This window comes from Equus caballus, chromosome 18 (assembly GCF_041296265.1).
Source record: "Equus caballus isolate H_3958 breed thoroughbred chromosome 18, TB-T2T, whole genome shotgun sequence".
Classification (NCBI taxonomy): Eukaryota; Metazoa; Chordata; class Mammalia; order Perissodactyla; family Equidae; genus Equus; species Equus caballus.
This window is the reverse complement of record NC_091701.1, coordinates 57,934,127-57,958,186: the sequence shown is the minus strand read 5'-3', so window position 1 is coordinate 57,958,186 and position 24,060 is coordinate 57,934,127. Positions and strand designations below refer to the sequence as shown.

General features: G+C 38.5%; 1 protein-coding gene across 10 annotated transcripts in view; it reads left to right on the top strand.

Annotated features, from left to right (window-relative positions):
• Window positions 1–9,509: 9,509 nt before the first annotated feature.
• Window positions 9,510–24,060, top strand: part of CCDC141 (coiled-coil domain containing 141) — a 181,593-nt gene continuing 167,042 nt past the window's right edge. For 5 of the 10 annotated variants that reach the window (XM_070241343.1, XM_070241342.1, XM_070241340.1 and 2 more), the window contains exons 1-5: window positions 9,627–9,795; window positions 11,043–11,139; window positions 15,610–15,801; window positions 17,182–17,414; window positions 19,779–19,901. In XM_070241343.1, coding sequence (XP_070097444.1) covers window positions 17,313–17,414; window positions 19,779–19,901 — 225 coding nt within the window. In that variant the 5' untranslated portion in view covers window positions 9,627–9,795; window positions 11,043–11,139; window positions 15,610–15,801; window positions 17,182–17,312. Of the gene's footprint in view, window positions 9,796–11,042; window positions 11,140–15,500; window positions 15,802–17,181; window positions 17,415–19,778; window positions 19,902–24,060 lie in introns of those variants that run through there. The other 5 variants (XM_070241344.1, XM_070241341.1, XM_001501039.5 and 2 more) reach the window with 2 other exon arrangements.

Below are 24,060 nucleotides of genomic sequence, written 5' to 3'. Positions count from 1 at the left end.
AACTCTGTTACTATAGGTTGAAACTAATAAAGCCGTGCCTATATTGGAAAGGTTAAGACCCTCAATCCCAGGCTGGCAGGTTCCTCCAAACCCTTGAAGATAAGTAATCTTGTCAATGTCTATTCTTAGTCAAAATGAAGCCTGGGACAAAGCATGAATGAGTTAATAGCAATCCTTGGTATTCCTGTCTTTCTAATCCATTTTATTCTTGTATCTAGAATGTTCTCAGAATATGACTATTAGCTGTGCCAGTTGTCTACACAGTTGCGTCTATGGAAAAGTCTTGTATTGTTCACAGGACCAGGCCTTCCTAGAATCTTCTGTTAGAACTGGGAGTACATTTTCCCATCAAAATGTAATTGACCCTCTTCAGCTACGTTATGGATTAAGCAAGCTGCTCTGTAGGATGACCTAGAAATTTAGTTAGTATTAATAATATTACTGTATGTTGCAAGTTGTGAACAACTGACTTACCAAAAGGTTTTTAGAACATATCCCATTCATTAGTTGGAAACTGCTATTCTAGGAAAATGTTTAGAGCTCATAGATCATGAAGATATTTCTCTGGTACTTAGGACAGGAACATAGTTACATTGTAGACTTGTAGTTAGAACTAGAACATGATAAGATCAGTAATTATTAAACCTGAATGTGCCTGCAAATCAATTGGAGATCTTACTAAGTCAGATTCTGATTCAGTAAGCCTGGGGTAGGACCTGAGGTTCCTCATTTCCAACACGTTTCCAGGTGTTGCCGATACTGCCTGTCTGCAGACCACCATTTGGATTGCAAGATTCTAGAATATGTTTATAAAAAACTTAGTGTATGAGGGCCAGCCCAGTGGCATTGTGGTTAAGTTCATACACTTTGCTTTTGAAGCCTGGGGTTGACAGGTTCAGATCCCGGGCGTGGACCTATGCACTGCTCATCAAGCCATGCTGTGGCAGTGTCCCACTTACAAAAAATAGAGAAAGATTGCCACAGATGTTAGCTCAGGGACAATCTTCCTCAAGCAAAAAGAGGAAGATTGACAACAGATCTTAGCTCAGGGCCAGTCTTCCTCACCGCCCCCCCCCCCAAAAAAAAATTAGTATATGAAGACATTGATCATCTTTCAAATTATCTAATTTCTGTAAGTTAGATAAAAGTATACAGAGCTGGCATCTTGGGAAGTATGTTATCTACTTCTAGGACCTCAAAAATCAAATATATTTTATTTGATTATATTTATCATATTTAAGATATATATATTTATATATTTATATTTGATATATATATCAAAATATATAAAATCACCAGGTTCAGGAAAATAAGCACATCCCATATACTGTAAATTTTGGCAAATTCAAAACAGAGTGAAGCCTGAACTGCCATTTCTATTATCTCGTGACTGCTGATTGTGCTCAACTGTGTCTTGTTTCTTCAAAATTCTATTTAAATTCAAGAGTAAAGTGTAGTTACTGTTAGTAAAAGTAACCCAGGATGGGGCTGGCCCTGTGGCCTAGTGGTTAAGTTCGCGAGCTCCGCTGCAGCGGCCCAGGGTTTCACCGGTTCAGATCCTGGGCGCGGACATGGCACCGCTCATCAAACCATGCTGAGGCAGCATCCCACATGCCACAACTAGAAGGACCCACAACTAAAAAATACACAACTATGTACTGGCTTTGGCGGAAAAAAGGAAAAAAATCTTAAAAAACAAAAAGTAACCTAGGAAATTGAGAAAAATATGAAAAGTAAAAACTGCCCATAATTCTTCAATGCAGAAAACATACGGTCAATATTTGATGTATTTCCTTTGTTTTTACCTAACAAAGTTATACCAACATTTAACTTGTCCTGCCTTGTTACAGTCATTTATCATAAAATTTTCTCTATTCAGTTTTTTTCCTAGTGCAAGTCAATGGCTGCATAATATTCAATGATAAATAGATATCATAATTTATTATTAGGAAAAACATTTCACTTAATTCATTCTTTTTCTCTTTCTTTCTTAATGCTCTGGCAAATAATGCTACAATGAACATCCTTGTGCCTGGCTCTGATTGCACCTCTCCTTGAGATTGATTCCTGAAAGTGGAAACGTTGGATCGGAACGTATCCATATTTTAAGGCTTTTGGTAGATATGACCAAATTGGTTTACAGAAGGTTAGGCAAATTTATGCTCCTCCCATCAATAGCTAGAGTGCCCCTCTCTTTACAGCACGAAGTGTTCTTTGTAAAAAGGTTTGCAAATTTTGGACAAAAGCAGTTTATTTTGCATTTCTTCAACTGCCAGTGAGGCTGAAAATAATTTAGTATTATTCATTGTGTTCCCCTTGGTGACTTGTCTGTTATTTTTGTGTACTTCTCCTTTGGAATCAGCATTTTTTCTTACTTCGTTGTAGAAGTTTTTTATATAATAAGGATAATAATCATTTGTCATACTAAGTATTGTTCCTAGTTTGTTTTTTCCTATCTTTATGAATTTTGGTGATGTTATCATGTTCGTTTTTATGGTGAAATCTATTAATCACCCTACTTTTTGATTTCTTATATTGCCAGTATACTTAGAAAAGTATACTCCTTCAGCTTAAGTTTTGTTCCTCTTATGCAATTTTATCTTTTACTTTAAGTCTTAAATCCAGAGCAATTTTGATGAGTTATGTGAGATGATGATCTAACATGATAGATGTTTTTCAAATATCAAATGTTCTCAACATTACTTATTGAAGAATCTATCCCTCCCATTGATTTCTGATTCTCCTTTGAAAGTATATTGAGTTCTTAAGTCTCCTGGGCCTGCTTTTGGGCTAGCTGTCCTGTTCTGTCGATTGGTGTGTCTATTGTTTTGCTGGTACCCACTACTTTTAGGACTGCTGTCAAAGCAAAACAAAAATCAGAAGTTCTTTTTAGTAGCATTTCATAGAAACAGTTCATTCTTATTGAAAGAATTTTTTTGATGGCATCAGTAAATAAAGGAAACTCCATGGATTAGTATAAATACCAGCAGATTTAGGGGAATGAAGAAAAAAGGTTATAGGCTTAGAGATGGTTAAGACAAAAGAAGGGAAGCGAAGAAGCAGTAGGGGTAGAGTGTATTAATGGAATGGGCACAGTACACAACACAGAGAGAACAAGACGGCGTGCAGAATGCAGAGGTGAAAAGGCACAAGGGAAAGGAAGAACAAAACAGCAGGAAAATAGCAAAAATGGAGAGGAGGGAGGAATGGAAAAACATGAAGATTTGCGAGAAGAAGGGAATAGTGATTATAGTATTATATTCACAGAGCATATTTACAATAGTATATTTGCAAATATATAAAGTATATTTACAGTAGTATATTTGCATATAAAATGCAAAACACACACACAACAAGGCCAAACCCATAGGCTAAACAAAGAAGTACAAGAACAGAATGATGTATCAACATTAATGACAGAAGAAATAGATTGAGACAAGAACCCTGGTCCCCAGACTAGCAAACCACAACCAGTTCTCTCTTGTGGTCAGACTGATGGTCAAAAGAATTCCCAAGGGTAGAGCTTACTTGGCCATACCTGATGTTGTTAATATAGGTTTAATTTTTCAGCTTGGTAAATTTATTTATAATTGTTTTATATCTATTCAAAATCGGATTTGCTTAGGCCGAGTGACACAGAAACTGGAACACAGCTTTGGAGGTGCACAGGCTTTGGCTCCACAGTCTAGAGTCAGTGCTTAAGAGTCCTGTCTCTGGTGTCAGGTTGGCATGGGTCAAGCCATATTATCCTTGTAATTTTGGATAAGTTATCTAATGTATCTAGGTCAATTTCCTCAATAAAATAAGATTAAGAATAGGAAATACTCAAAGTGTTTTTCTGGTAATTAGATGAGGTTGTAAAATCTTTAGCAGGGTAACTGGCACGTGGTCAGTGCCCTGTATTGAAACTTTTTCTGTGAGCTTCCCAGACCACAAGGTCCTCAAGGGCAAAGACACCGTGTGTCTTTTTCCCTGATGTTTCCCTGGTGCCTAAATTAATGCCTGGAGCATCATAAGTGTTCGATAAATATTTGTTGAAAAAATAAGTGAATATTTGCATGGAATCTAAAATGCCATCGATCTTTGTGTGTGTGTTGTTTCTAACCCATTTGAGCCCTTTAGATGGCTTTTCCTTAAGGACTACAAATATGATGACAGGAAAAGAGAAAGTGGACAAGACTACAAGTTTGCTTTTTGAGGGTCCACACTCTGAATGTAAAAACTCCATCTCTTCTTGTCGAGTCCCCTCTAAATGCAGCTTCATCTAAAAGGGACCAAACTTTAAGACAGTATCAACTAACATATTAGGTTAAGAGACAGCCCTCCCATGGGGACTAGTTAACAGCGAGGTGAGGACAGGAGTGGATGGCATTGAGACAAGAGACCAATGGCAAGTGAAGTGCACCCTGGCAGAGGAGACTAGAGGGAACAGAGAGTGTGAGGGCACAAAAACAGACCTCTACCTTGCAATTCTTTATGAACTAGCCTATTTCATTCTACAAAATTTGCAAATCCAAATGTAATTAGAAGGTGGAATTCTGTGGAGAGGATCTAAATAAAATACACACTATTCATTATCCTAGAGCATACATTCTAAACCACCAGGGCTTCCTTTCAGTTCCTTGATCTCAAGGTTTTGTTTTTAAAGAAATGAGTTGAATTCATCCTTGCATTTGATTGAAATGTACTTTTGCCTCAGCCATGTTACTTACTCAGGCATCCTGACAACCATAAAGGAGAAAATTAAGGAAACTGTCCAAATGCTATATAACCCAGATATCCTCAAGCCTAACCTGTCTGTAGATGCCAGTGGTCAGAGGGGGTATCACAGTTCAGTAATGACTCAAATTTCTTGTTTAACCATATTATTTGTTTACATGTTCTACCACCTATTTGGCCCACTCAGCCAACTCTACCTGTGATCTATGGGTGACTGATGATACAACCAAGTCACTCTCCCATCTTACCCATGTACTTACCAACCAAGGTAGGCAAAAGAGGTTTTATTTTAGTATTATTTTTTTTAATTTTATTTTTTTTTTGAGGAAGATTAGCCCTGAGCTAACTACTGCCAGTCCTCCTCTTTTTTGCTGAGGAAGCCTGGTCCTGAGCTAACATCGTGGCCATCTTCCTCTACTTTATACGTGGGACGCCTACCACAGCATGGCATGCCAAGAAGTGCCATGTCTGCACCCAGGATCTGAACCAGCGAACCCCGGGCCGTGGAGAAGTGGAACGTGCGAACTTAACCGCTGCGCCACCAGGCTGGCCCCTAAAAGAGATTTTAAAAGTAGGAAGAAGAATCTCCTGAACAACCAATGGGTCAAAGAAGAAATCAAAAGGGAAATAAAAAAAAAATCTTGAAACAAATGAAAATGGAAACACAACATACCCAAATCTACAGGATGCTGCAAAAGTCATTCTAAAAGCAATGTTTATGGCAATGAATCCCTAATTAAGAAAATCAAAGATCTCAAATAAACAACCTAATTTTACACCTCAAGTAACTAGAAAAAGAAGAACAAACCAAGCCAAAATTAGCAGAAGGAAGGAAATAACAAAGAACAGAACAGAAATAAGTGAAGTAGGAATCAGAAAAACAACAGAAAAGATCAACAAAACTAAGAGGTGGTTTTTTAAACAAATAAACGAAACTGACAAGCCGTTAGCTAGACTAAGAAAAAAAGAGAGAAGACTCAAATAAATGAAATCAGAAATGAAAGAGGGTAAATTACAACTGACACCACAGAAATACAAAGGTCATAAGAGACTACTGTGAACAATTATATGCCAACAAAATAGATAACCTAGAAGAAACAGATAAATTCCAAGAAATACAGAACCTACTGAGGACTGAATAATGAAAAAATCCAAAATCTGAACAGACCAGTAACAAGTAAGGAGATTGAATCAGTAACCAAAAACCTCCCAACAAGAAAAAGTCCGGGACGAGATGGCTTCACTGGCAAATTCTACCAAATGTTTAAAGAATTAACACTAATCCTTCTCAAACTCTTCCAAAAAATTGAAGAGGAGGGAACATTCCCAAACTCATTTTACAAAGTCAGCATTACTCTGAAAGCCAAAGCCAGACAAAGATACTAAAAGAAAACTATAGGCCAACATCCCTGATGAATATAGATGCAAAAATTCTCATCAAAATATTAGCAAACTGAACATTAGCAAACAGCACATTAAAAGTATCATACACCATGGTCAAGTGGGATTTATCTCTGGGATGCAAGGATGGCTCAACATATGCAAATCAATAAATGTGATACATCACATTCATAGAATGGAAGACAAAAATCACATGATCATCTCAATAGACGTATTAAAAGCATTTGACAAAATTCAACATCTTTTCATGATAAAAACTCTCAACAAATTGAGTTTAGAAGGAACATACCTCAACATAATAAAGACTATATATGACAAGCTCATAGCTAACATCATACTTAATGGTGAAAACTTGAAAACTTTTCCTCTAAGATCAGGAACAAGGCAAGCATGCCCACCCTCACCACTCCTACATAGTATTAGAAATCCTAGCTAGAGCAATCAGGCAAGAAAAAGAAAGAAAACATATTCAAATCAGAAAGGAAGAAGTATTGTCTTTGTTTGCAGATGATATGATCTTATATACAGAAAACCCTAAAGACTCCAACAAAAAGTTGTTATAACTAATCAACAAATTCAATAAAGTTGCAGGATATAAAATCAATATACAGAAATAAGTTGCATTTCTATACACTAACAACTAACTATCTGAAAAAGAAATAAATAAAACAATTCCATTCACAATAGCATCAAAAACAATAAATCACTTAAGAATGAATTTAACCAAGGAGGTAAAAGATCTGTAAACTGAAAACTACAAGACTTTGATGAAAGAAATTGAAGATGACATAAACAGATGGAAAGATATCCTATGTTCATGAATCTGAAGAATTAATATTGCTATAATATCCATACTACCCAAAGCCATCTATAGATTCAATGCAATCTCTATCAAAGTTCCAATGACATTTTTCACACAAATGGAAACAACAATCCTAAAATGTTATTTTAAATCCTAAAATCAACACGTTGTTCACCTTATGTGTCAATTATATCTCAGTGAGGCTGGAAAAAATAAATAAATGGAATACTAATATTTCTAAGTCTAAAGTTTGTTGTACCTCAAAGTATCTTCAAAAATCTTCACAGGAATTCCAAAACACCTGTAAAAACCTGATTAATATTACAACACAATTTAGTCCATGATATCCCTTTGGCAAGAAGAAGGAAGTGATGGGTTAGTAATTTCACAGATTGAACCACAGAGTGTGGTAGTTTAAAGAAGATTGGAAATCATTACATTAAAATAGTATCTGAAAAACTAGTGGAAAGACCAAGATTAGTGAATTCAGATTTTCAGGGAGTCATCCAGTGTTTAAACCTGGTCCTACATGCCTCTACTTTTTATCTATATTGAATAGATAGATAATCCAATGAAATGGCAAGTAAAGACAGATTGAATATTCAAAATACTGGTAAATTACAAAATGAATGCCAAATACAGCTATTTCCTTTCCTCATGGATTTTCTTTTCTTAAATACCAGTGAGGTACGAGGAAAAAGGAAAATCCAAGGAAATCATGTATCTTATTTTTATTACTCATATTTAAACTTACCTGTGTAAAATTTGGAGAAATTAGGAACCTGAGAAGTTAAAAGTACATAACATAGATTTTAAACAGACGTTTGAACAGTAGATGCTCTTGTTTTCTGTTTAAAGTATAAAAGAATGATTATCAATGCATAATTCATACAAATCACTAAACAATCCTATAGTGACTAGTATTAGAAGAATTGATTTCCAATCTCCTATGTGACAAATTCTTAATAATGTGATTTCATTTTAACTGAAGAAAAAGTAGGAAGAAGAACTATGACACAAACCCAAAGCAGTTTTATTGGAACATTAATTTACACCCATGTGTAAAACTGTTCTGTATTAGGATTGCTCACATTGATTTGGGAAATTCTTTAAGAGAGTTCTTCTCATTTCCAGGACATTTTAGCTTGATACATTTCCTGTATATAAAGCCTTCTGGTCAAAGTAGTCTGTGTGTGTATTTTATTTTTGGTTTTCTAATGAGGAAAATTGAGAACAGAAATGGAGTTTTGTACTTCTGTTGTTGCCTTTTAAGGGTGCTTGGCGCAGTGTTCTGACTCAGAGAGCTCTGTCTAGGAAGTGCTCAACCGTGTGGACTAGCTGAGTGATGGGTGTGTGTGGACATCTGTGTAATTTTTGATCCAACATTGGGAGAGAAGAACTTACTCCCTGTGGCATTGGAACAAGTGACTAAGAGGGTAGTGGCTGGGTTCTCGACTCGCTCACTTCATGAATTTGAAGAAACCACTTAATTCCTTTTGCCTCAATTCTCCAACTCACATGACAGAAGTAATAGTCCTGCCCTGACCGCGGTACAAGGTTGTTGAGAGGCCCAACCAAAATAAATGGTTACAAATTTTACAAATCTAGAGGGATTTAATGAGGATGGTGCTGACAAGGGAAATCAGGGCCTGCTTGGTGGGTGCTCAGCAAACATTTGTGGCAAAGCTATCAGCTCACCCTGATAGCAGGAGCTCAAGGCAGGGACACGCCAGAACCAGAAGCTGAACTCTACATAAAGCAGAGTGACTTTCCTTTTGAAGTCCTCCCTTTGTGAGAGTGGAATTTGTGATAGGAAACTGGTTTGCTTAGGGCGGTGTGAGTTGTGTGGGGTGGGGCACAAATGACCTGCTACTTTTGTTTCCATTTTTGATTTCCAGGTTTCTGTGAGTTTCTCTCATTTTGTTTCCTGTTTTTCCTAAAAGCCTGAGTATACGAATATCTTTTTTCCTGCAGGTGTTAGTAACTTCTTTGTCCTTCCGGACATTCTCGGTAATCATTGCCTTTCATGTGGGTTCGATGACTCCGGTGAGTGATGTATTAACAAAAACGATGATTCCCATAGCAAAGGACTTCTGTGTGAACACTGGTGTGGGGCGTTCTTACTTGAAATGAGGATGTGGATCTCAAAAAACATACAGTAAATTTTTAGAAACTCACTTAAGTTTTAAAAAGTATTGTCTATGGTAGAATTCTGTTAAAAGATGACTTTGTCATTAAATTGATACCAATAAACTCTCAGTAAATCGTGAAACACCACCTGATACAACTGAGATGGCCCATTATAACACTACTTCAAAGTCTTATTAAATACAACATATACACACATACCTGTATTATTATACAAATGTATACATATATACATTATTTATGTCATAGTGTTTCTCAATAAAACCTCATGTTTAAAAAAACCCTTTTCTCTTTTTAACTCTTCACATACTTCCTGCTTAGAATCCATGGATAACACCATCCTGTTTAGAGTGTCTGATGTTCATATGCTAGGGTTTTATATTATTTTTCTCTCTTTGGCGACGACTATAGCTGCTCCGAGAAGTGACAGCTCACCCTCAGTGTCACCACTGGCTTCCCAAGCAGCTGGAATGCCTGCTGCTCTCGAGGCCTCCCTGGGGATTACTCTCGGATGGAAATTCTCAGCCTCAAGAAGAGTTTAGCAACAGTAAGGAAAAACAAAAGAAATGCAATTTTCCGAAATCAAGTTGACTAAGATTCCTGTCTTCTCATACAATTGCCCTCCCTTCTGAAGGGTGCTTCTCAGGACACTTCGTATGTTGGGACGAATTGTATCAGAGAGACAACCCTGCTACGTCAGAGCCTAGGTGCACAGCTCAACGCAGGTAGGAAGTCTTGTGACTTAAAATTTTTATAAAATAAACTTTGTACGTGAAAGCTTTTCTGTGATTTTTAAAAATCTTTTCTGGCTTGAGATATTTCATGCATCTCTCCCATTCAAAAAGGACTTCTCCCAAATCAGTAATAGCCACATGATTACTGTTCATTTTAACTAAAGTCTACACATACATTTGACAGTTTTCCAGATCAAACATGGCTCTAAATAGAGAATTTTCAAGATAACATGTACATAAATACCATTGCTTAAAATTATAACAAATACAGCCATCTTTGATCTTTTGACCAAACTAAGTATTCTTTGAACTTGCTCAAGTTTTGTTTTGTTTTGTTTTCCTTGCCACTTATTGAAGGGAAATTTGCTGGATGTAGAAGTTGTTTGTTTATAATTCTTCTCCCAGATCTTATAGATAAGCTAAGGATTTCTATGTCATTAAACACGTTCAATTGTAAGGAAATCAATGGAAGTCAGTGTACAGAGAGAGTAAAACTCTCTCTGTTAACAAGAGTCATATTTTGGATACATTATTATTCTTAAGTAAAACTTAAGTGTCTGTAAAGAAACTTCCCCAAGGAGCATTGTGTTGGTGTTTGTGCACTGGAATTCACCCTACCTCCTGGTTTCACTCTTAACTCCTACAGTCTCTTCTCCATGAAGAGCTTCTTTAACGATGTTAAGTCAAATGATGTTGTTACTTGGCTGAAAATCCTGCAATGATGTCCCATCTCAGAATGAAATACAAAGTTCTTACCTTAGCTTAACAGCAAGCCTACCACCTAATTTATCATCCAAACAGGACTCTTTGGAGAGTGAAAGGGACCTTAAGAGTAATTATGCCGGGCAACAGGTGTAAACCATGGTTCTCCCAAGCAAACCAGGATGTAGAGGGACCTACCTAGAAAGCTGTGAACTAGCAACCGCCACCTCCCAGTTCTCATGTTCTATCAGTGTCATCTCAAACCTCACTGAGCTCCAGCCACACTAGCCTATTGGATGCTTTTCAAACATAACAAGCGTGCCTCAGCCGCCTGGAATGTTCTTCCCCAGATACCTGCATGTCTTTAATCCTGGTCTCTACTCAGATATCATCTATACGAGAAACCTCTCCTGACTCCTTCCTAAACTCTTCTTCCCTGTTCACTCTCTTCTTCTTAGCCTACCTTATTTTTCTTCATAACACTTATTACATCCTCACATAATTATATATGTACTTTTTGTTTGTTTCCTATTTAGTTATGTCTCCCCCGCCAGAAGGCAAGCTCTATCACTGGGTGAACTTTGTTTTGTTTATTGCTGTGTGCCTGGCATCTAGAACAGTGCCTGACACTTGGTAGGTATTTAATTATACTCTACGAATGAACAAATGAATGCATGCGTAGAAGTATAAGTTGACGTTTAGAATGGAGGCTGTTTTAAGTGGAAAGAGCAACTTCCATTGACTTATGGATGGCAATTAAGTGAGAATGCTTGTAATCTACGAAACAAATGAGAGATGCCAGGAGGGGTGTTACATGGTACAAAGAATAAATTAGGGAAGATTTTGGCTAACAGAATGGTAAAAACAGTATTCTAGAAATGATGATTCACTGAAATGTTTTTATCATTTGATTGTAGTGAAATAATTTCCTCCCTGGTAATGTGTGTTTTATGTCTTTCTAATACGTTTATCCAGCTGTGTTGCCTACCATGTGTTTTAATTTAACTTAATTCTAAAAATTTTATTTCAAATTTTGTGGCAGTTACAATATTTAGGAAATCCCTTAACAGGTGTTGTTGTTGTCTTAGAAATAAGAATATTTAACTACCAGAACAACACCTACATGCCAGGCATTATTTTAAGTACTTTGCAAATATTATCCTGTTCAATCCTTCCGACAAGCCTATATGACGTAGGTATTCCCATGATCCCCGGTCTGCAGTGAGGAAACCGAAGTATAGAGGTTAAGGCAGTTTAACCTCAGAGCCCATGCTTCTAACCCACTGCCTTTGCCATATTGTGTGATTTATTTATTGTTGTTTTGTAATCACTATCGGTTTATTATTCCTGTTAATCTCTGTATTCCAATAGACATACCCTGAAAGCATCCCCTGATTTCTCTGGCAAATTCTAAATGTAACCTTTTGTGATTCAGTCTACTTAACCCACTGCCAGTTGTTTTTCCCTTAGCTTCTATCACAGTGTATATTTACCTTGGTTCTTTATCTCATTATTTATGGTCTGTCTTTTCTCACTAGAATGCCACCTTTTTGAGGGTGGGGACCTCTGTTTCACTCACCGCTATATTCCTAATGCATAAGTGCCTGCTGTATAGCAAATGCTCAATGACTATTGGTTGTGTGAATAAATACTGAAGGAATGAGCCATAGTAAAACTATCTTTTTTTCCAATATGACTAATGTGATTCAATCAGTCAGCCAATATTTGTAAGTGCCATTTCTGTCCCTAGTTCCATGCTCCATACACAGCACTTGCTACATGCCAGGTTCTCTTCTAAGCAATTTACATAAAGCAAATCTTTGAATCTCTGCAATAACCTATGAGGTGGTCTGCAAAGATCCAAAAAAATACGTCAAGACAGGGCTCCTATACATAAGGAGCTTTAAATCTAGTTGAGAAATAATACGAATGGAAGTGAAATCATTAGAAAACAATACACACTTATAATACAAGCATGTAATTATTAAATTTTGAGTTACAACTAAATTTTGAGGAAAGAGGAATATAAGTAGGTATTTCAACTTTTAAAGGGAGTTGATACCTTTTAAAAAAATTTTTATTGAGTTCACATTGGTTTATGACGTTATATAAATGTCAGGTGTACATCAGTCTATTTCGGCTTCTATTTAGAAGTCTAGCTTCTGTCTGTCACCGCGCATATGCGCCCCTTTACCCCTTTCATCCCCCCTCCACTTCCTGCCCCTCTAGTACAAACCAGTCTGTTTGAGGAGTTGATACATCATCTTGGTCTTTAGCAATGGGAGGAATTTGGCAGAGGAAGGAAGGAAGGGGATGATATTCCTGGATAGAACAACTGAATTAATTCAGTAGAGAACAAGGATGATCTCTCTGATGGCCTGGGAATAATGGTAATTGTCACTGGGCAGGTAGGTGAGACCAGACCATAGATAATTTTGAAACCCAGGCAAAAAAGATTGGACCAGAGGAGACTAGAATCAGGGAATCACTGTGTGTGAGAGTGTGTGTGTGTGTGTGTGATTTACAAAGTTGGGAAAATAAGTCTTTCCAGTCTTATTATGTGGATTAAATGGAATAAAGAGTAAAAAGCACTTATCCCAGTTCCTGGCACATAATTAGCTGTCACGAAATGGTAGCTATTATTATTACTGCTAATAATAAAAACAGCAGAGAAAGTTTTGCCTTCAATTTTTAATCTGGATAGACTCATTCTGGGTTATTTATATTTGGTCTGTCTAATTTGTCTTTATCAAGTTGAATACAGTTCAACGCAAAGTAGTACTGATTAAGACAAACACTGGGGAATGAAAAAATGAGCATATCCCACATATACTCCAGCAAAGAAAGTGCATTGTTGTAATGGCATACCCATAGACAGAGCTAAAAAATAATCACATGATAAAATTTTTAAAATACTAGCTACCTGTATTTCATTAAAATGTGCTATTTTCCACTGTGGAAAACAGTGTGGTGTTTCCTCAAAAAATTAAAAATAGAATTACCGTATGATCCAGCAATTCTGCTTCTGGGTATATACCCAAAAGAATCGAAAACAGGGTCTCAAAGGAATAATTTGTACACCTGTGTTCATTGCAGCACTATTATTCACAATGGCTAAAACATGGAAGCAACCCAAGTGTCCATTGATGGATGAATTGAAAAGCAAAATATGGTGTATACATACAATGGAATACTATTTAGCCTTAAAAAGGAAGGAAATTCTGACATACGCTACAGCATGGATGAAACTTGAGGACATTATACTGAGTGAAATGAACCAGTCACAAAAAGACAAATACTGTGTGATTCCATTTATATGAAATACTTATAACAGTCAAAATCATCAGGACAGAAAATGGAAGAGTGCTTGCAATGGGGAGGGGGCAATGGAGAGTTATTGTTTAATAGGTGTCGAGATTCAGTTTTACAAGATGAAAAGAGTTACAAAGTTGGATAGTAGGGATGGTCGCACAACATTATGAATGTATTTAATGTCACTGAACTATGCACAAAAATAATTAAGATAGTAAATTTTATGTTATGTGTATTTTACCACAATAAAAAAAATGGAAAAAATGTGTGATTTGCAACTCTACAGAATCCAGTTATAGCTTTTTGACTCCCTATGGAGACTATTTCACCAGCATTCAGCTGGTATAAAAACAGGCATTTCCCAGAGGGATAAACAGAGAAGGCAATAATAACCTCGGCAAGATCCTCCATCGACTTCAAAGGATATGAGAATGCCTGTAAGGTTTCTTGCTTTGTTTTTTTTTCTTTTTTTTTGGTGATGATAGGGGAGGCAGAGTATAAACAAACCGTAACTCAAAAAGTTTTTAGTAGTTTAACATTTGAAAGAGATACATCTAATTATAGTGTACCGATTTCTTTAGTCGAATATATTTTATATTAACTATTATGCAAGCTGTTTACCGGAGTTAATGCAATTTATAGTTACATATTATGCTAGATGAAGAAACATAGGGCTGGGTTCTAAATAGGCTAGAGGTGGATGGAGAGCTCCGAACACCAGAGCTTCTGTAGGAGAAAGGACTAAAAAATTGAAGAGGAAAAAAATAGAAAGCAAAGGAAGGGGAGAAAAAAGTGATTCAAGTCTTTTGAAGATTTTAAAGCCAAGAGTTTGAGTTGGAAAAATTTGTCAGAAACTACTTAAATTCATGTGTGCAGTTTGCATTATTGCGTATGTCCATCAATGTAGAAAACATTTTATTTTATTTTTTTTCTGGAAGACTGGCCCTGAGTTAACATCTGTTGCCAATGTTCCTTTTTTTTTTCTCCCCAAAGCCCCAGTACATATTGTATATCCTAGTTGTAGGTCATTCTAGTTCTTCCATGTGGGATGCCACCACAGCATGGCTTGATGAGCGGTGTGTAGGTCTGCACCCAGGATCCAAACCAGCGAACCCCCACCTGCTGCCAAAGTGGAGCACTCAAACCTAACCACTAGGCTATGGGGCCGGTCCTGAAAACATTTTCTTTATGCAACACCGTGAGCCTGCTCCATCTAATTAACGGAAAGAAAGGTCATCTACACACAAAAAGGCACTACCTTTGGTGCTAAATAGCTGGATTAATCTTTTAACAGTCTTAAATATGTCTAATTCCCTTTTCCCTTACACCTGGGAAGTAATCAGACTTTGAACCACGTTCTCTCTCCTCGCCAGCTCTTTCACCTTTTCCCTTGGTGTGCCTGCAATTCCACACATTCCACGCTGCCCTCCACACCCTTTGCACAATCATCCATCTTAAGTGGGGCTTTATGGACATAACCACTCTTTTCCTAGCCGTGGTCTTTGCAGCCTGCTGCCAAACGTTTCCTTTCCTCCTGAGGCCCTTTGTGCAATTTATGACACACAGTTTCTAACAATAGGATTAACTTTGAGCGCAAGGGCACTGTGTGTTTAGGGTGCAGGTCACTGTTTGCTGTTCTGGTTGGCAGTGTACACAATGAATTAAGCAATGCCCCTTGAGGCATTTTAGTTTCGGGTGTGGATATTATGTGACACAGTTGTCAACTCTTGGTTTTTCTTGAGGGCAAGTAGCTGAAAACTGGTTTCACTCAGTTTGTTTTGGTTTGTTTAGACCAACAATTTGCCCAAGCAGAAGGAGCCTGCCTTCAACAGTGAGGCAACCTCAACAAAGAGGTTGGTTGGGTCTCTGCAAGCTCTCAACCCCTGCCATAAAATGAAACCAGCTACAATATTTTCTACATCACACCGTCTCTTGGCGTCTACGCTCCCGAGCTTCCTCCAACTGCTCCCTTCATGGCATCAGGTAAAGTTCGTGGAACCCAGGAACTGGGATCCAGGCATGGTCTCCATCCACTGGAACAGCAGGCAGACGCCGAGCGCGAGGACGTGGGTCACGGCTACACGGTTTTGTAGAGCAGCCATGACATGCTCTGGGAAACAAAAAATAATTGCTGAACACTGAAGTATGTGTAAAAGCACTTTTTCTTCTTCGACTTAAGAATACAGTATTATCATGAACCTTAGCAAAACAGAGCAATGGGGCTGACTCAATCTTCAGAACATTGGCCCTGAACCTGAACGTGCTTTAAAATAGAGCTAGGGGTTTAAACAGCAAGTGGACTCATTTAGTTCTGTTTGTTGCTATATCCTCCATTCTGGCTTTGTCCCAGAGATTTCCGATGGCTCCAGCAGCTTTGCAGTCAGTGTCTCTGATGTGTTTGCATCTGACCTCTGACCTAAACTTCAGTGTTATTTTCAGCCGTTCTTTGACAGGGCATCCAACAGCTGCTGCGTAATACCACAGACAACTTGTGACCCACGCTGAGTTTCTAGCAATAAGATTAATCTGCAGATTGTGGGCTCTGATCTGAAGCCGTCGATAATTTTCCTTCACAGACTTGGGGGTGGGGGAGGGGAGGAAATAAAAACCAAACGTGAAGTACAGTGTTATCCTTTTAAAAAAAATTGTAGCAAAATATACATAGTGTGAACCTTTAATTAAAGAACAAACATTTTCTTGTAATTAAATGGTAACTGCAAAGTGTGTCGCTTCCCAATAGTTGTGATAACTGAATTTGAAAATGCTGTTCAGAGGAGGACAGTAGTCACAAAGAAATTTCGAAATGATATATATCTATTGATAAATGCTGGTTGAAATATTTATTAAAGGTTCCTAAGAAATCTGAGGCTCTGAGAAAAGGTGACCATCCCGTATAAACTTTGTTTGACAAAGGACAGTGAGTTTTAGAAAAGCAGATTAATCTAAAAATGTATTTCAAACAATTTTGTGGCTTAATCCTGAAACAAATACCAGAACTTATTTTTAAAGTACACTTTTGGGAGTTTTCTTTGCATGAGGAAGACTTCAAAAATCTTGAAAAGATTGATACCTAGGTCAATGACTGGCTAGTTTCAAAGTCCACCATAACTGTATAGTTTCAATGGCAAAACTAATTCGGGTTGTCAGGATGTAATTTTTTTTCCATTTGCTATCACACTTCAGCTGATAGGCAGAGAGCTAGAAGCTGCCCTCCGCATTTAAGATAATGGCAGAAATAACAGGCGCTTAGTGTTACCATACTAGGGGTGTGGCGATTCTCTCCTGTTCTCTCCTCTCTCTCTCTCTCATGATAAACTCAATGGGGTTGTCTATTTTTAACCTCCTGTTCTTTCCTTTTGGCAGAGGAATCAGTGTGAGCTGAGCTCTTTCCCTGAATGAATCCAAGTAACCCCGGTGGTTGCCTTCTGAAATGACCAGCAGACACACATCTGTACAGAGGCTGCCCAAAGTATAAACTCTGTTTCTAGAGTACCATGTCCAGCCAAGGAAGTCCTGGTGTGGAGTTTTCTACGACAACAGTCAGTTCAGTAGCTGTGCAGGCTGGGGACTCCAAAATCGTTATAGCTGTCATAAAGGTAAGCTAACCACTTTCCTTTTTCTGTGGGGCTGGAAGTTTCTTGCTGTTATGTTGATAGTCCTAAAGAACATTCCACACAATCAGCAGTACACAGCATATAGACTACAACACAGCAAGAACATCTTCCTGCTTTCTTAAATCGGCAACTAAGAGAAACCTCTATGAAGTTTCAGCCAGTTACTAGAGTTTCTCTTTCAGTTAGTCAGAAAATATCTACAGCAGTTTGATTTTAAAAAAACAAAACTCGACCATATACTTTCAGTTTGGTTTCTAAAGGCAAGGCATTCGTGATTACAAGTTCATGGTTGCCAGGCTAAAGAGTCAAGTGGACCTGTGAAATGTTTGTGATTTTTGAGAGTGGTGTGATGGAGGAGGGAAGGGGGGGGTCCCAGCAGACAGGCGGAGGCATTATTTTGAGCATGATGGAGCGCAGGGAACGCCTAACAAGAGGCTCTGACACGTGCCCTCCACAGCACAAATTCTGACGTGGTAAAGGCACTAGTAAATCCTTGGGACGCTGTTGGGGGCATGAAGACCCTGCCAGGGAAGGTGAAAAGGGCATGTGTCAAATTGGCTCTTAACAGCAGGCAGTTGAAGCCACTTGGGGCTTAAGGTTATTGCATGTTTTATGTTTAGCAATTTGCCCAGTTGCAAAGAGGACCACACATCTTTAGGTTGAAGAAGACAGCCATGATTTTATTTCCTATGAAAATGCCCTGCAAAAACCCCTGAAGCATTATGCTTGGATTTAGACAATTCACCCCCTAAAGAATTCAGTATTTGATGAAGGGAATCTGGCAAACAAGCTGGTGCGCACCAGCCAGTTCCTTTCAGGACCCCACCAGGTTTAATTGAATGACTTTTCTGGCCTTTTGTTAGAGCTCAGACAACGAGGCTTGTTTAATTTCACTTAAACGCTATGAATTTTATGTTAATGTGAAAATTGTAAAAGGAAAGCAGCACTTGACACTGAACAAAATGATTCACTCTAGAATCACAGAACGCAAAGTGTTTCTCCGGAGGGCGATCTCCCAGTGCTGTGGAGGCTTTGCCCCACGGAAACGGGAACGCGGCTCATTCCCTTGCCCTCTAGTCTTTTCAAAGGCAATGAGTGGACTTGGAAAGAAGCCTGAAGCAGAAGTAACAAAACTTAATAATTTGCATGTGATTTTATGATGCTGTGAGTAACTAAATTTCAGCAGTGAGGGAAAAGAGGAAAACCCACAGTTTAAAAAAAGTTGACTTTGCTTTTCCTCAAATATGAAGGATTTCTTAGGGCAGGATGAGGAAGAATACGTATGGAATAAATCATAGGAGAATCAGAGGGTAGATTGACAGTAAGAAAAAAGTCTCTAAAATGACAGTGGAAACTCTTATTTTAACTGAACCGTGTTTCTAAGAATGTTCGCTCCATCTCCCCTCCCCAGCTGTCTTGCCTCACCTCCGTCCCACATAAAACTCCAAGCTATTCAAAGCAGAAAGCCCATCCTAGAGGAATAGAAGTGCGTGTGTCTGACCCGTACAGGCTTCTTGTTTCCAAATGGTCCTGGGGCACTAATGATCTAGAGTAGTCCCACGTTTTTCTTGTTTCTCTTCAGCAATTCACTTATCCACGTGCATGTGCCAGTTAGTAGCTCCTCCTGCTTAATCAGTTGCTTCTTAGAAAAGCAAATCCTCAGGAAATGCAGTGATGAGTTATATCTTAGGGCAGTGAAAAAGTCCTGAGTGTAGAAAACAAGTTGGCTGCATTCGAATGGCAGTTGTCACACATCTAATTTTATCAACATTTGCCTACATACTTCATTGAATACTCAACAACAAAAGTTGGAAAATGTTATGTTTTAACCTTGAAATAAGATAAAAATCAATTGCTTCATCTACTGTTTATTCTTTCTGGTTGAACCACCAGGGTCAGTGGAAAGACACTAACCAGCCTAAATTATATTTATAAAACCTTTCCCCTACGGTGAAGCTTGCATCCTACTTGCCCAAGTGAACTTTCACTCTTTTTATGGAATTCAGTTTGTGAGTGAAAGAATGTACAATTACGTGAATTATTTTGTAATTTCGTAATACTTAATAATACGTAATCTGTTGTACGTGTTCCTCATTTGAGAATTTTTCATTTAAATCCATTTCCAAAGAAAAACAACTTATCCTAAGAATAAAAAAGAAAAGGCAGGGCATGGGTTTATATTAGACCTGTTATAGTTCAGTTTAAGTAAGGGCCGTCTCTGTGAAAAGAATAGTGTTCACAGTGCAACTGGAAACTGGAAAAAAAAGGGAATGAAAGGAAAAGAGAAGGGTAAAGGGGAAGGAGCAAGAGGAACTAAAAGTGCATTTATTTCATTTTTATTTTTAGTGTGGCGAATGGGTACAACTTCAATTGGCTGAATCACAGCCCAATCTTCTAGAAATTGGTAGCAGTCAGGATGAAACCAAAAAACTTCTTCATGATCATGAACTTCTTTTGGCCAAGCTCAAGGTAAGACATTCAGATATGAAGCAGACACAAAATTAAAAAGAAATAAAAAGCTATTTCTTGCACTTTTTCTTGATTCTTCTGATGTCACTGGCCTATGGCCATTTTAACACAGTGCCAGATAGATAATGGAAAAATGTTATTGTTATTTATGAGCAAATACCAGCCCTGGAGGGAAGTGACAAGATTTTTTTAAACCTTCCCTAATGTGATAGAAAATATGGAGTGACAATATTTTCACTGTGGAGAAATAAGCAATGTTTTTTTTTTTCCTGGCTGCCTCAGTAAAAAAAAAATAATCCATCATTTTTCCATTTCATGCATTATACTGTCAAGTCACAACAACAGATCTAAACTTTCTACTGCCAATGGTACCTGCTGGCAAGAATAATATAGAGGCTTTCTTTCCTCTGTTAAACTATTGAAAATATCTCATTTTGTGTTGAATATTAAGAGTTCTTGAAACCAAATAATACTTTTAGTAAAATCAGAGTTATTATTCTAGTATGTTGTGGTTATTTAGTGAAGAATCTAAAAATAACATTGGCTTGAGATTGCCAGAGAAGGTATCTCGTCAGGCCCAGCTACATGACTTGTGGGGCCCAGGGCAAAATGAAAATGTGGGGTCCCCTGTTCAAAAAGCAAGAAAAAGCTTTCTCTTGACGTGTCATGGTGTTTTATCTGCTATGTAATGTCTAGATTTGTCAGTCATGGTGTTGTGTGTGGGGCGAATACAGACCCTCACAGGCGCTGGGCCCTGGCCGTGGCTTGGCGCACAGGATGTGGACCTGACCCTGACCTTTCCCAAGCTGTGCCCTGACCCCTGCCAGGGCACATGGCAAAGATCACTGAGCAGGGGCAGGAGAGCAGACAGGACAGCAAAGAGCCTCTCCCGGGCAGGCGGGACCACTTGTGAGGTGAGGCTCCAGCGCCCCAGCAACTGCTCTGTTGTCCCTCGGACTTGGCTTACAAAACACAAATTCAAAGGCAAAATTGCTAAGAATTTCAAGATCACAACAGGCAGAGCATTAAACCCAATGGTGTCCCCTTTGGAGAATGGAGCCCTGTGGTGCAACCAGCCCTGAGAGTAATAGCCAATCCTGTGAGTAATAACGAGTCAGATCAAAGGGGCTTGATTCAGGGGCCTGCAATGACAGGATGTTCTGTGTTTTGAGTACTTTACTATTACTGGCTTCTTTGAATAGCTAGGCTGGAATTTATTCTCGCTTCCTAGATTTAGAGGCAGACCTGGTCTGCGTCTGATAGATACCGACAGTGGTTTTCTGATTGGACAGTAGTAACAGTAATTGAGAAGTTGGAGAAAGAATTAGTGTCAAAGCTGGGTGCCATTAGAATCCAGAATTTATCCTCCTGTTTAGACAGCTCCTTGCTCTGGGCTGTTTTTCAGGGTAGAATCTCTGGCCACCAGGAAGTTCTCTGTATATTAAAAAAAACACATTATGATGTAAAACAGCTTTGAACCAGGAATTAAAAGACCTATATTTTAGCAGGAATTATGCCACTATCCAGTGTAATTCGGCTAACACCCCAGGGTCTTGCTGCTGCATAAAAAGCTCAATTCCATGAACCAATACTCCATCACAATGTGTGTCCATCCCCAGAGGTTTCCTTTCTCCTAGTCTCCTGCATCCCCAGCTCCTTCAGGTGCACCTGCCAACTGTTTCTGCTGAAGTTAACCCAGACTCAAAACTACATGCCATCCCCGGTTCCCACTAAGACCCGCACCCAGCAGTGTTCTCAGGTCCAAGGACCAATTGTGGGGGTGTGGGGGAAGCTCATGGCAGTCTGGGTGGCTGAGGCTGCCTCTCTTTTCCCCCTAACGCTGTTCCTGTCCAGGACCACGACGCCAGGGAGAACACTTTCTTAGGCAGGGCAAGTCAGCTCTCTTCAGCAACTATGCTCAAATTTGCATACCTAAGTCCACCCAGGAGCTCAGGGGAAAAGAATTTTCCATTTCACAGGATCTGTCCTCGGAAGGTGCTTGTGGTTCTGGAGTCTAACATCTTGCTGTCCTTGTATTCCAGTCTTCTGGCTATGGACTAGCCTCTGGACTTCAGGCTTTTTATCTGTAAAATGAGGGGAGAGGATGGTCAAAGCTTCTTCTATTGTGATCTTACCATAATGTGCCATGAGATCGTGGGACCATTCTTCCTCTCCGCATGGGTCTAAGAACATAAGGTCTCAAGTCAAAAGGCCTTTTGGCTTCACATAGGCTCTAGCTGTGACCTCTTGATGTTCATTTCCCATACCCGGCCCGACCCCACCCATCGCTATCAATCCAGCCACCCACCCTCAAGAAATTTTAAGTAGGAGCATCATCTTCCAATGTTATTGGTTAAAAAACAAAACAAAACAAAACAGGGGATCTGAAGTCTGTTCTAGATTTGCTGACAAAGGACTTTTTAAAATAACAAAAATGTGAATTCCATTGCAAATGGATAGATCACTAATTCAACCAATTTACTAGTTACTATGCTGTCAGGATCTGCACAACTTAACCTTTAGAACAAAATTATTGGATCTAAGTTAGGGTTTTTTGTTTTTGTTTTTTTTTTATTCACTCTGAGCTAACATCTGTTGCCAATCTTCCTGCTTTTTTTGCTTGAGAAAGATTAGCCCTGAGCTAACATCTGTACCAGTCTTCATCTATTTTGTTTGTGGGATGCTGCCACAGCATGGCTTGATGAGCAGTGTATAGGTCTGTGCCTGGGATTTGAACCCATGAACCTGGGCCATCAAAGCAGAGCACACTGAACTTAGCCACTGTGCCACAGGGCCAGTCCCCCTAAGTTAGTTTTAACATGAACTTTTGAATGGTAGGGCTATTAGTAGTTCAATAAGCCAATAATATTTAATATTTAATGTTCATTCTAGTCCTTTTCCTATGCACAGCGCCCTGCAATGTTTTCTAATTGTAAAGAGTGCTCTGGAAGAGATGACGGGCGAGTATAGGATTCAACGCTGAGTCTACTCTGATTTGGGCAAAGCACTTAGCCTCTTTGGTCTCAGGTTCTTTACCTGCAAAACTATGGTAATAACATTTACCATCAAACATCCAAAAAGGAAATTTAGGGGAGAAATACCATGATGTACGGCAGGGCCTCCTGCTTTTAAAAGAAAAAGTGGCATAATTGTTCTGTTAAAAATTAATATACCAGGGTAATTTGGATGTTTAATTTGATAGAAAAGCTATTTTCTGCCCTCCATTGAAAATTATCTCAAATACTAGTAATTTAGACTAAAGGGAAAAATTCTGGGAACAGAATTTTTATGAGTGTTTCTAATGTTGGTAATGTCTATACCCCAGAGATCTTATTTTCCTTTCAGCAGAGCACTTAACAATTCCAGTGGAGTGTCCAGAGAAAAAATATTTTCCTATTTTTAGTGGGGAAAACATAATCATGTGAAAAAGCATTAACTCCCAAAAGGTATCTAGATTCCCAAAACATACAAATTATTAGCAAATTATTTCTAATGAGAAATAAGAAATTGGGGAAAGAGAACAGGAGATTTAAGCCGGATAGAGAAGATCTGCCTGTGGCCCTATTGACGTTACCTCCTCAAGTGGTTCAAGGAGGGGCAGAGGAGTCGAGAATACCTTAGGGACGTTCTTCCCCTCAGCATGTGTCTTGCAACTGACTACGTTGCTGTTGTCCAAAGGAATTACAACTATAGGAACCAAGAAAACCTCTGTTCTCCGGCTTCTCTATTTGTTGATATGTGGTGGTAGCATTCAGTGAAGAATGACCGTCTAGAGAATAAATACTCAAATTTCACCTCTGATTTGACTCACAAATCTATCAGTTCCCTGATTCTGACTAAATCTCTGACCCAAAGAATGCCTTTTTTGGTCCTATTGCTGTTTACTTAGCTAGAAATGAATGCACTACAGTCACAATATATTAGCAGTGAAGCTAAATGTCTTATTAAGACTTGCCTTAATTAATAGTGTGGTTTTCTGTAAACCGGAGTATTTACTAAGAATGCATTATTTAAATTGTTTTTATTGTGGTAAATATACATAACAAAAAATTGCCATTTCAACCATTTTTAACTGTACAACTCAGTGGCATTAATTACATTCACAATGTTGCCCAACCCTCACCACTATTTCCCAAACTTTTTCATCACCCCAAACAGA